Here is a 12,980-nt window from a genome sequence, read left to right as displayed (position 1 = left end):
TAAATCCCATTTTAAGTAAATTAGGAACTAAAATTATTTATATTTGCCAAATGCCAGAATAATTTGAAAGAGGGAAAGCTTTAAGGCATTTAAAACATTAGTCATACAGTTTAAGTGCAATGGTACCAAATACTAATGAAATGTATGGAAACATTTGACTTTGTAGAAAGTAATAAAAATGCCTTAAAACATTATTTGTCCCATTATTCTGTAATTTAGCAAATATGAATAATTTTGGTAATTCTAATTGACCTAAAAAGGGAAAGGTTTATTTTTATTTCATGTCAGATAGGTAAGAAAGGTAAGAGGGTGGATCCAGGCAACTACCGTCCAGTAAGTCTGACATCAGTAGTATGTAGTTTTTGAGGGCATTTTAAGGGATGAAATGCAAAACTATATTGCAGAATATAATATAATAACTGACAGACAGCATGGATTCATAAAAGATAGGTAATGTCTAGCCAACCTGTTGGGGTTCTATGAGGGGGTAAGTGCAAATCTGGATATTGGTAATGCAGCTGATGTGATTTATTTAGACTTTGCAAAGGCATTTGATACTGTACCACATAATAGCCTTATACTAAAGCTCCAGAAGCAAGGACTAGGGGAAACTATATGCAACTGGGTAAGGAATTGGCTAAAAGATAGGAAACAAAGAGTAGTTATAAAGGGTACATTCTCTAAATGGGCTGTAGTCAGCAGTGGTGTACCGCAGGGATCTGTGCTTCTTTTTAATCTCTTTATTAATGAACTTGTGGATGGGATTGATAGCATAGTGTCAGTCTTTGCTGATGACACCAAACTATGTAGGATATTAACAACTGACTTTGATAGTACAATATTACAAAAAGATCTGCATAAGAAGTCAAAATGGGCAGATACTTTGTAAATGAGATTTAATGTTGATAAATGTAAAGTAATGCACCTAGGACGGAGTAATCCTGTAGCGGCGTATACATTAAATGGAAGTAAACTCGGGACTACTGAACAGGAGAAGGACTCGGGTATTCTCATTACAAAAAGCTGAGCAGCAGTACTCAATGTCAGGCAGCAGCTGCTAAAGCAAACAAGATTTTAGGGTGTATAAAAAGAGATTAGATCCCAGGATCCCAACGTATTGTTACCCCTCTATAAATCACTTGTAAGGCCACATCTGGAATATGGGATCCAGTTTTGGGCTCCACATTTTGAAAAGGACATACAGAAGTTAGAATCAGTTCCTCAGTACACACAACATTGTTGGTTATAAGTGAGTTAGGGACAAAATGTAGAATTGGTGGAGGAAGGTTGAACTAGATGGACCTAGGTCTTTTGTAAACATATATAACTATGTTACTATTAGATAATGATAAAACATGCATATGTGTGTTTTTAGATAGTTTATGTAAACTTCTGGTTTCAACTGTATATAACAGATTCTAAAGCCTGCTTTACACGTTGTAATCTCGCATACGATATCGTATGCGATTTGCAACGCCCCCATCGTATGTGTGGCACGTTCAATTTGTTGAACGTGCCACACATACGATTAACCCTCGTCACACATACTTACCTTCCATACGACCTCGATGTGGGTGGCGAACATCCACTTCCTGGAGTGGAAGGGACGTTCGGCGTCACATCGACGTCACGCGGCAGCCGGCCAATAGATGCGGAGGGGCGGAGTTGAGCGGGACGTACACATCCCGCCCACCTCCTTCCTTCCGCATTGTCAGCCGGGACCTGCAGGACGCAAGTAAGATCGGTTCATTGTTTCCGGGGTGTCACACGCTGCGATGTCTGCTACCCCAGGTACGATGAACAATCTGACGTGCAATTCTAGAGAAAGGTACGATGTGTATGCGATGAAAGTTTTATCGTTCAATCGCAATCACACGTACCTGTCACACACTGCAATGTACCTTACAATGCCGGATGTGCGTCACTTACAACGTGACCCCGCCGACACATTGTAAGATATATTGCAGCGTGTAAAATGGTCTTAACACAAGGAATACATACATCTACCTTTGTGCAGTTACTGCCAACTCCACAATAACCCAACAAAAAAACCCTACTGCTCCCTTTATTTATGCAGACTAACTGGGCTCTCATTCAGGTAACGTATGACTTCGGGGATGTGGTTTATAGAGCAAGAGAAAAATTTATATATTTAATCTGAAAGATAGGCAGTATTTATAAAGTATGAAAAAGATGCTACATATGAGACAAAACAATACAGAATATACAATTACATAAAAAAATTGATAAATCAAGAAAATTACTAAACCTGTGTCCCAGCAATGGCAGCAGAGCTTAGAGGAGGGAACTTTTTCTAATAGAAAATAGGGAAAAATCCAACACCAAAGGGCACCTTCCAGCATTGAACACGGTGTCAATTCAAACTTCTGTATTTATTAACAAACTGTCCTCTCTCATACCTCCCCTTGGTGACCTCAGATGAGGCTGTTTGTGAGATGTGCTCATCCCTTCAGAATATTAGAAAAATATATTTGTACCCTGAGGTCCCAGGTGGAAGATATTGTGGTCATGTTTCTTATCACAATTTTATCTTTTTAGAATCATGAAATATGGTATATGTATTGTCGTCTATTTACCTGATATTAATTTAAAGCTCATAGGCTGACCTCACAATTATGAAAAAATATGCATGCTCCTCTTGTGATCGCAAAGCTTAAAATGTACCTCCCATAAATATCAGATCGATACAAAAAACAAAATTAATCTCTGACCACTAGTGCCCAAAAGTCTAGCACAATCTTTTGAAATTCAGCAGTTCTCCTCCTCTCCACGAACGAACCTCAGACTTGCTGTCTTTTTCCCAAGAATTCTTCTGCTGTAATTACTAGGTATCTTTCTTCCTCAGTTATAATTAGTTTCTTTTTCCTTAGTTATATTTATGTTCACATATGTTCACTTTGGGGTGGATATGTCTTCTCTAGAGACCATGGACATGGGACATGTCTTATGAATTTTGCAATTTTCCTTTGACAGTATTAATTAATTATTGCCTTATACTTATATAGATCATTTGGTATTTTCTGTTTTCTGCATTTTAAGCCACTGATCTTTCTAACAAGGCACACTTTTCATTGAGGCATCAGTTCTTGAATGTGTCTAAACCACATAATAACATGGTGCAAGACATGAATGGCAGTGTCTTTTGGCACACTTTACACCACACTTTTGGTCTATTTAGTTTCTTTTTACTAGTTTGATTACATATATATACCTGGAGAAAGCTACAGACAAACAAAAGTGATCAGTGAGCGTGATCGGCACTGCTCTTACTCGATTGAGCATTGGGGTGCTCAGGTACTCACAGAGCTCGGCCAAGTATCGTGGGTGCTCAGATATTTTGCTCGTTAAACAACAATCACAACCCACAGGCTTGCTTCATTGAATGATGTGTGCAGGCACCCTGGGGGAGAGCCATTCGCTGGCTCTAAATGGCTCTCCCAGGGGATAAAACAACATTCTTAGATGTAGTGTGGCCAAAAAAAAAAAGCTCCTGCTCTCCCACCAGAAATGCTCTGCTTATGACTGACTGTATAAGAGCGGAGCCCCGAACAGGCCAATCATCAACTTTCTATAATGCTATAAGCGTTAAGCTTGTCAGAGCTTGAGCTTGTCCGAGCATCTGACCAGATTGAATCCAGTAATGGGCATTCAAGCATTTTAGTGCTCGCCCATCACTACCAATACACAGCCCCAAGGTGCCTCAGAATTGCTGAAAAATAGAGATGAACTGTTCAGGCAAAATTGGAATTTGTCCTTTTGATTACATTTTCCCAGGAAACTTGATTTGCAGAGAAGTTATACTACACAAATTTAATGTGTTTTGGAGTCCATGAAGATCCCAGAGCATAATAAACCTAAATATGTAAAAAATAGAAAAATCCTTTTCTCACCAAACTGCTCACCTCTGTGGCCCCTTCACACTTCACCGTCACTTGTCCAGTCTTCATCACCTTAGTGCTGCTTGCGATTAAATCTCTGGACCTCTCACCTAGGCCAAGGCTTCTGGTTTTCATGAGCCAAAAGTCCCAGCCCAACGTGAGAGGCCTTGGAATTTAAGTGCTGGCAAAATAAAAAAAAAACAACGTTGTAAGTATCACAAATTGGTACAAATAAAAACATCAGCTCACCATGCAAAAAGCAAGCCCTTGCACAGCTCCATTGATAGTAAAATTAAAATGTTACAAATTTCTAAATAATGGCAACACAAAGCAAACACATTTCTTTTTGCAAAATTACATTTTTTTTTATCACATACATAGAAAAAAATCAATGCAAAGTTCGTATCGCCGTGATTGCACTGAACCCGACAATCATGTTTCTAGGTCATTTCCCCCCACAATGAAAGCAGTAGAAATAAATTCCCCCAAAACAACAGCATAATGGCATCTTTTTCACCATTTCAGCCCACTTGGAATTTTTTTTCAAGTTCATTTTTTCAGCTTTTTTTTTTTGCTAGGGATAACAGTAGAAATGAGAATATATTAGATATACTGCACACTATTTTCTGAAGATAAAGTATTGTCTGGTACATGATAAAATAATTTCTGTAAACATAGCAAGGTTGTGATATTCTGCGCTGTAGTTGACTTCTTAAATTGACTTGTTAGTCTTCTTCTTGTCTGTTCACAGCCTAATTATAACCATTACATTTCCACTGACAAGCTATATATGATATGATATATCATCCTCTCTACATGGCAATAACCTATTTTCATGTTAGTCTTTTTGCTATGTAGATGATTTGCAGCAGAGAGTCAGTAAAGTTAATAGCAGAATGTTTAACCTTTATTCAATTGGACTTTTCTAATGGAATTTTGAAAAAAAAGTATATGGCCTTGACCTTGACTTCCTTTTGCCCTGAATAACTATATCCAAAATCAAATATGCTTCAGTAGGTGTGATGTCCTAATAAACTATGCCAGAGCATTTATTAATTTAGTAATAATAGTGCTATAAATGAAGGTAAGAATACAATTTATCAATCATATTTCTAATATTAACTAACAAAATATGAAATTATTTACGGGAAACTGCCTATTTTTTACAAGAGTAGGGCTTTAATTCAAAGTATTTTCCCGCATATAGGTAATTCAAAGGTTACTTGTGCTTTTTTATGTGAGATAATGATTAACTTAAAATGTCAAATTTAAATCTTAAAGATTATTTTTCATTTTTGTAAGATTTAAATTAGGGAATTAAAGTTAAAGGAAATGTCAACCTTTAAATACTGCATCATTTTTTTTTCTTTCCAAATACGTACAGAATTATATACTGATTATTTTTGTATTTTCATTTTAATTATTTTTTTTTATTATACATCATCTCAGGGGAGCTGATTTTCCATCATATAGAACTCTAAATTTCTCGTAAAGTTAAATTATACAGTTTAGGTGCCTTTAATAAAAGCTATATGGAGCATATAAGCTTTATCTGCGCTCATTAAAGGGAACCTGTCACCAGATTTGTCCCCTATAAGCTGTGGCCACCACCACTGGGCTCTTATATACAGCATTCTAGAATACTCTATATTAGATCACAGGGTGCTTTGTATAACGTAAAAATCACTTTATAATACTCACCTAAGAGCAGTGCAATGCAGACTTGTCGGATGGGTGTCTCCATTCTCCAGTTATGGCATTTTCCCTTTCGGCCATCTTTGTTCTCCTTCTTCTGAAGACTGGGAGCATGACGCGTCCTACGTCATGCACACTAGCCGGCATTGAGGTCCTGCGCCGGTGCACTTTGATCTGCCTTGAGAAGGGCAGATCAAATTATTGTATTGCGCCTGTACAGGACCTCAATGCGGGCTAGTGTGCATGACGTAGGATGCGTCATGCACCCAGTCTTCAGAAGAAGGAGGACAAAGATGGCCAAAAGAGGAGTCGTCAGTACCAAAGAATGGAGACACCCATACGACCAGTCTGCACCACACCGCCCCATAGGTGAGTATTATAAATTGATTTTTTAAATTCTACACAGCGGCCTGGTCTCTTAAATACAGCCTGTTAGAATTCTGTATTTAAGAGCCCACTGGTGGTGGCCGTAGCTTATAGTTGCCAAATCTGGTGAAAGGTTCACTTTAAAGGCATTGTCCAGACTCAGAAGAAAAGTCTGCAGTCACTTTACGTGACACTGTGCGATCTGCACACTGTAATGAATGTCCTGTATTTTCCATGTTGGTGTGTGGTTATGTGATTGCATGTATATAATTTGCATACTTGTGGTCACATTCTGAGTAAACTCCTTCACTTCTCTCAATTCTCACATACATGTGGTAACATTATTGCCCGCTTGCACAGGAAATACAGGGGAATCATTACAATGTGCATATAGCACACTATCACGATATGGCAGTTCCATAGAGTAACTACAGCTTTTCTCTAAGATCACACAATACTTTTAAATATTTAACCCAATATTGAACCAGTATGGTGGAAGCTCCCACATACACTGCTGGCTGAAGATACCCAGAATTTCATCAATTAAAATGTAACTGCTTTTTCAGGTGACTTTTCAGAATAAGCTGTCATGTGTATATGAGGAATAATACTATTTCTGGCCATTAAATTACATTTTCAGCAGTTCTGCACTTCTTCCGTACTAGAAGCCTTAGCTGATTCACTATGTGGCTTTCTGTTTTTACTTCCATCCTATCCATTCACCAACTCATTCCATAACTCCATTGAGTTGTACAAGCCTGGGTGCAATATGAGCCCTAATTATACACGGATCTTTAGACAGATTAGAGCAGTTTTTGTGAATCAATGATCAATGTAGGAGACAAAGGGTCTGAGTTTGGGTTGAGACATTTTTCTCTAATATGATATATTACAAAGTTTATTATCTTCACTTGCACTGTTGATTTAGCTTTGTCTCTCCAGGAGACTGTGAGCTCTATAAATGTAAAAGTGACCTCTGACTTATATAAAGATGTATAAAGATATTAATCAGTATAGAGTTCTGAAGATAAAATGACACTATTAAAAATATGTAGAAAGTCTTTAAAATAACTCTGAATTTCTAATAGATGGTAAGTTTCAAGTTTTCACATTTTAGTCATTGCCTAAAATGTAGAAGTATTTATTCACACTAGCATGATAATGTCATACTACATGTTTCTTTCACTTTTTTCAGATATACAGTATATTGCTGTGCAAAAGGTTTAGGTATTATGAAGAAAAATGCAGTAATGTAAGAATGAAAAAATAGAAATGATAATAGTTTATTTTCATCAATTAACAAAATGCAAAGTGAGAAATCTAAATCAAGTCAATATTTGTTGTGACCACCCTTTGCCTTCAAAACAGCATCCTTGGCTCAGTCGCTGCTGAGCCATTGCATGTTCCCTATTTCCAGGGTTTCAGGTCATCAAGGGGCTAATCGTTCAACCTGGTTCTGGAGGTCACACTGTTATATCTTTGTGCTTTTACCTCCAGAGCGTCGCCAGTAATAGTTTCTGCTCGACAGTGTGCGTATCTGGCTCCCCTGAGTGTACATTGATCCTGTTTCCCTGCTACCTAGTCCTGACCTGAGTTCTTGTTCCCTGACCTGACTTCCCTATCTTGCCCATTGTCTTCTACATCCTTTCTGTCTGACCCCGGTCCCTACCTGTGACTTTTTCTCCCTGTCTGTTACTCTGAACTCCTGGCTGTGACCTGTATTTTGACTCTTGACCTCAGCTCCGATTCTCCGTCTTGTAGTTTACATGACTTCTCGGCTTCTGACCCCTTGGCTTCCACCTGACCACATTTTGCTCTCTCTCCTTTGCTATTGACGAGACCTCCTGTTGCAGATCCGGGTTGTTGACTACTCCATCGCCCTCTTGTGGGCTTGTCTGTTAACTGCACACTGAAGCTGCACCTTCAGCTAGCTTCAGTGCTCCCATAGTACAAACGTTATAGGAGGTTGTTCCAAACATCTTGGAAAATTAACCACAAATCTTCTGTCAATGTGGGCTTGCACAAATCCATCTGACTGTTCATGTAATCGCAGACAGACTTGATGATATTGAGATCAGGGCACCAGGTTAACCATATCTTCATCCCCAGGACTCCTTGTTCTTAGTTACACTGAAGATAGTTCTTAATGACATTGGCTGTATGTTTGGGGTTATTGCCCTGCTGCAGAATAATTGTGAATCTAGTGAATGCCTTAACTAGTGGCATTGCATGATGATCTGCCTGTATTTCACAGCATTGAGGACACCATTAATCTTGACCAAGTCCCCAACTCCTTTTGCTGAGTTACAGCCCCAAACTTATAAGAAACCTCTACCATACTTCATTGTTGTCTGTAGAAACTCATTATTGTACCGCTCTTCAGCCCTTCTGCAACAAACTGACATCTGTTACAGCCAAATTTTTCACATTTTGATTAATCTTTCCAAAACACCTGTTGGCATTTTTCTGTACCTCCGTTCCTATATTTCTGTACGTTGTTGTTGAGTCACTGGGCTTCTTTGCATGTTGAAGGTATGGATTTTGGAAGGAATTCTTCAATGAAAATTATTTCTGCCCCAGTCCTCCATGAGGTCATATGGGTAAAAAAATAGAAATTGTAGACATGTTTAATCGTAGCACAGATAAAATGACTTCAATAAAATCATACACTTTTAAATTTGGAAGTTTTTTTATGGAACTTGTTCCTAAACATAAATATCACATCTGTTGATATGGAAATAATAATTACGTAAAGATTAGTTGCTAGGTGGTCTTTGACATTATTAATGGAAATATCTTCAACATGAACATTTTTTGAATCTTTTACTAACCCCCTTGATTTGTGTTTTCAGGTTCTCCATACTATTACAGCGCAGCAAGAGGAGCAGCGCCCCCTGCTGCTGCCACTGCCTATGATCGTCACTGACAGATTGCAATGGGAACATAAGCACTTATAACACCGTTTGTAGGAATTGTACCATATTTAATTATATTACTATGATATCTCAAGATCAAAAGAAGGAGTATACCAGGAAAGACACACCGGACAACCCAATAATTTATTTTCCATCCTTGTTTTCTTTTATAGGAATTGATTTTAAATTGTTTATATTGTTCTGTACATCACTGGAGCCTGCTCAAATGTGTAGCCTAATGAATATTAAAATGATACGCTGATTTGGTTACACTGGGACAGAAGAAAACAATTAACCAATTAACTTGCTCGTATTGTTCATTTCAACAGGAGAATACACGTTGTTGGCCTAGAGAGGTCTAATCACATATACAGCACCATTGTAAATACCATGCTCGTTTGTGTAATTTATGAGAGTGGCTTAGCATATACAGCAACATAATACATGTTTGTAACATAAAGTGCTTGTTTTATGAAATGCTGCACTGATTCACAGAATTCAGTAAGCTTTAAGCCGACATTAAACCAGGTTACCATTCATTATGGCTATATATGAGGCTGATATCAAAATACATGTGAAAAATTAATTCCGTTTGCTAAAGTTTGGAACTATGGTACTCTGCACAATGCACCAAATTAAAGGATTTATGTCATGGGGGAAGTGTTAATCTGTCATAATTTATTTGCCTACTAAAAACTGCATGGTCGGGAAATCTGTACATATTACATCCAATTAATGTATTTGTGCAAAGATATATTTTGAAAAAGAAAGAAAGAGGATCTATTGCTGGACCACTTTACAAAAACACAGAGCTCAATTAATGTATAAAATGTTGCCCCTTTATGTTGCATAATAATAACCAATGGAAAACAATAATTCAGAAATGCTTGGATAATCCACTCCTGCTTCCTCCGCAGCATAATTATTGATGGCATATAGAAACATCTCCCTCCTTCATCAATGCTGGTTGGTAAATGTGCATTTGCACATATGCAGCCTACGGGTGCCCAAAAGTTCTTTCAGACACAGAGAACCGAACTAGGCTATTTGCGCACGCTGCGTATTTACAGCGGATTTTACCGCTGATGTGCTGCAGAAAATGTGTCTAACATTTCTGCAGTCATTCCCCCGCAAAACCTATGGGTATAATAAAATGCTGTGCGCACACTGCATTTTTTTATACCTGCGGATTTACCCGCAAAATTTCCACTGCGGAATTAATGTGCATGTCACTTTTTTTCTGCAGGTACCTGCGTTTTTTGCCATAGATAATGTTAAAAAACTGCAGGGACCAACCCGCGGAAAAAACGCAGCAAAAATGCGGGTGCGGTTTTACCGCGTTTTTTGCCATGGGTGCGATATTCTGCCAGAGGGTGCAGATTTTTCTTAAGAAAAGTCCATTTTCTAGTGCGCACATAGCCTAAAGGATGCATGAAAGCTTTGCTGCAGATTTTTTGGGGGAGTCACCCTTCTGCTGCTTGGTGGTAATATTTTGAATGTGGGTGGAAGGACCTAATTTTAGAGAAAATGTATACTTCAGCTTAAGTAGCAAGTTGCTATCACTTCAGTATTGGCAGTGCACAGTATGATATTAATTACTCTCACCACAGTGACTACATATGTGACAGAGGAATCAAAAGGAGTTTCCATATTTAAAAAATTTAGAACATTAAATAAGGGACTTATTTGGATTCTGGATCATCACATTTCTGAAGTCATTTTAAAAAAAGTGTGTGTATATAATAATTTTCTCTTATACAAAAAAGAAGTTACCTAAATTATTCTCAAACAATCATAAGTATGTTAGTTGTAATGTAAAAAAATCCAGGTTGCCTAAATATCTAACAGGTGAATGAAGTATTGAACACGTCATCAATTTTCTAAGTAAATAGCTTTCTAAACGTGCTGTTGTCATGAAATTCTCACTAGATGTCAATAACAGCCCATCCAATCCATACAGGCAAATAAATGTTTAATAATGAGAAAACAAATGACACTCGGAAAAATTGTTGAACACATTTATACATTGTTGATATTTATATAGTACTTTGTACAGAAAAAGTATGGAGAATGCATTGCATGCATTGCTCAGATGTGATTTAGGCCCATTCTTCCACACAAAAACTCTTACAATCCTGAAGGTTCCATGGGCTCCTTCTATGAATTCTGAGCTTCAGTTCTTTCCATAAATTTTCTATTGTGTTCTGGTCTTTCTCTTAAACTAGTTGAGACTTTCCATATTTGTGCATTTGAGATTGTTATCTTGCTGAAATGTCTACTTTTGTTTCATTTGCATCATCCTGGTTGATGGCAGTAGATTTTGGTCAGGAATGTCTTGGTTAATTTGTCCATTCATCCTTCCTTCATACTTATTATTTGTTTGAAACAATTGTACCTGCTGATTCCTGGTCTTTCTGTAGCTCTCCACAGGTGGTTCTAGACTATTGGACAATTTGTCTGATAATTCTTTGTCTGATGTCTTGCGGAAAGCATCTGGTCATAGCCAATTTATGCTGAAATTACGTTCTTTTAACTTGCGGATTATAGCCACAACAGTGCTCACTGGAATTTTCGTTAGTATAGAAATTCTTCTGTAACCAATTTTATCAGTATTATTTTGCAACAATAAGCTTGCTAAGGTCTTGAAACAGCTCACTGCTTTTATCCATTTTGAGATGTTTCTTGTTTGCCCCCTTGGTAATAAGATACCTATTTAATGTCCATCATTTGAACTAGCTGATATTATTTTTCACTACGTGGCATGATTGCTTTCTAATTACTTTTAGATTTCAGCTGGTGTCATGTCTTTTCGTGGCTTTTTGCAACTCTTTTTCTTCATGTGTGCAATACTTTTTATATGTGTAACTTCTCATTATTACATATAACTTAAAAGGGTAGTTCACCCATATTTTTTATTTTCTAGATCAATATTATATTGAGAAACAATGTTTCTCTCAAATACCTTATGTTGGCAATAGTGCCTGTGAGAGGTGCTATTGCAGACCGCTTTTCCCCGCTCCGTGACCCCCAGGTTCCATGACTTCGGGGATCCGGTGATGTCACGACAAGTTCTGGATCACGTCACATCACCGTGGCTGGCCCCAGTGTGAGTCACTGGGCTGTGGGTGTTGTTTCACCGCTCATCACAGCCCAGTGTGTCTCCTACTTGCAGTGCTCTGCTGTGGGGGAGGAGGTAGGATGGAGCTGATGGGCTGTAACGAGCAATGAAACACCGGCCACAGCCCATCACTCACAGACATTGCGGCCGACAGCGGTGTAACAGGAACTTGACGAGACATCACCGGATCCCCGAGGTCACGGAGCCCAGGGGTCACAGAGCGGGGAACAGCGGTCCTCAATAGTGCCTCTCACAGGCACTATTGCCAACATAAGGTATTTGAGAGAAACATTGTTTCTCAACATAATATCCATCTAGAAAATAAAAAATATGGGTGAACCACCCCTTTAATTTATGAACATCTATGGTTTGATTTCTTTGCCCGTGTGGATCGGATGGGTTGTTATTGACATCTGGTGAGAAATTCATGTCAATGGCCTATTTAAAAATATGTTTTCTTAGAAAATTGGTAGTATTCAATAGTTATTTCACCCGCTATATTTATTGTATCTCTATATAATACAATACAAATTAATTAGTAGTAGTAGAAGCTCTTTGCATATATATATATATATATATATATATATAATATATATACACAGTATATATATATATATATATATATATACTGCTCACAAAAATAGAGGGAACACTTAAACAACAAAATGGTAGAGTACCCTAGGGTAGTGTTCCATATATATATATATATATATATATATATATATATATACGCACACACACACACACACACACACGGTGAAAGTGCTTCCTATTGTGCATTATTTCATGTAAAAGCTCGGTGGTCTGGGATTTTTGTAACAATATTGTACATCACTGCTTGCTCTTCCATTGTGTGTGGTGCCTAGTTTTATAATGAATTTGCAAATAGAGACAAAACACCACACAATGCATCTATTTAGCCAACATATGAGGTCAAATCCCGGAGCTCCTATCTATTTATATGTAGATAAAAAGCAGTATGGAATG

The 12,980-nt window shown here is 37.8% G+C and overlaps 1 protein-coding gene across 2 annotated transcripts in view; it reads left to right on the top strand.

Annotated features, from left to right (window-relative positions):
- PAX5 (paired box 5) overlaps positions 1–11,792 on the top strand; it is a 385,612-nt gene extending 373,820 nt beyond the window's left edge. For both annotated transcript variants that reach the window (XM_075315770.1, XM_075315760.1), the window contains one exon: positions 8,813–11,792. In XM_075315770.1, coding sequence (XP_075171885.1) covers positions 8,813–8,886 — 74 coding nt within the window. In that variant the 3' untranslated portion in view covers positions 8,887–11,792. The remainder of the gene's footprint in view (positions 1–8,812) is intronic.
- The last annotated feature ends 1,188 nt before the right edge of the window (positions 11,793–12,980 follow it).

The sequence above is a fragment of the Anomaloglossus baeobatrachus genome, chromosome 1 (assembly GCF_048569485.1).
Source record: "Anomaloglossus baeobatrachus isolate aAnoBae1 chromosome 1, aAnoBae1.hap1, whole genome shotgun sequence".
In the NCBI taxonomy this organism is placed as follows: Eukaryota; Metazoa; Chordata; class Amphibia; order Anura; family Aromobatidae; genus Anomaloglossus; species Anomaloglossus baeobatrachus.
The sequence above is the reverse complement of the archived record's forward strand: the minus strand, read 5'-3'. Positions and strand labels throughout refer to the sequence as shown.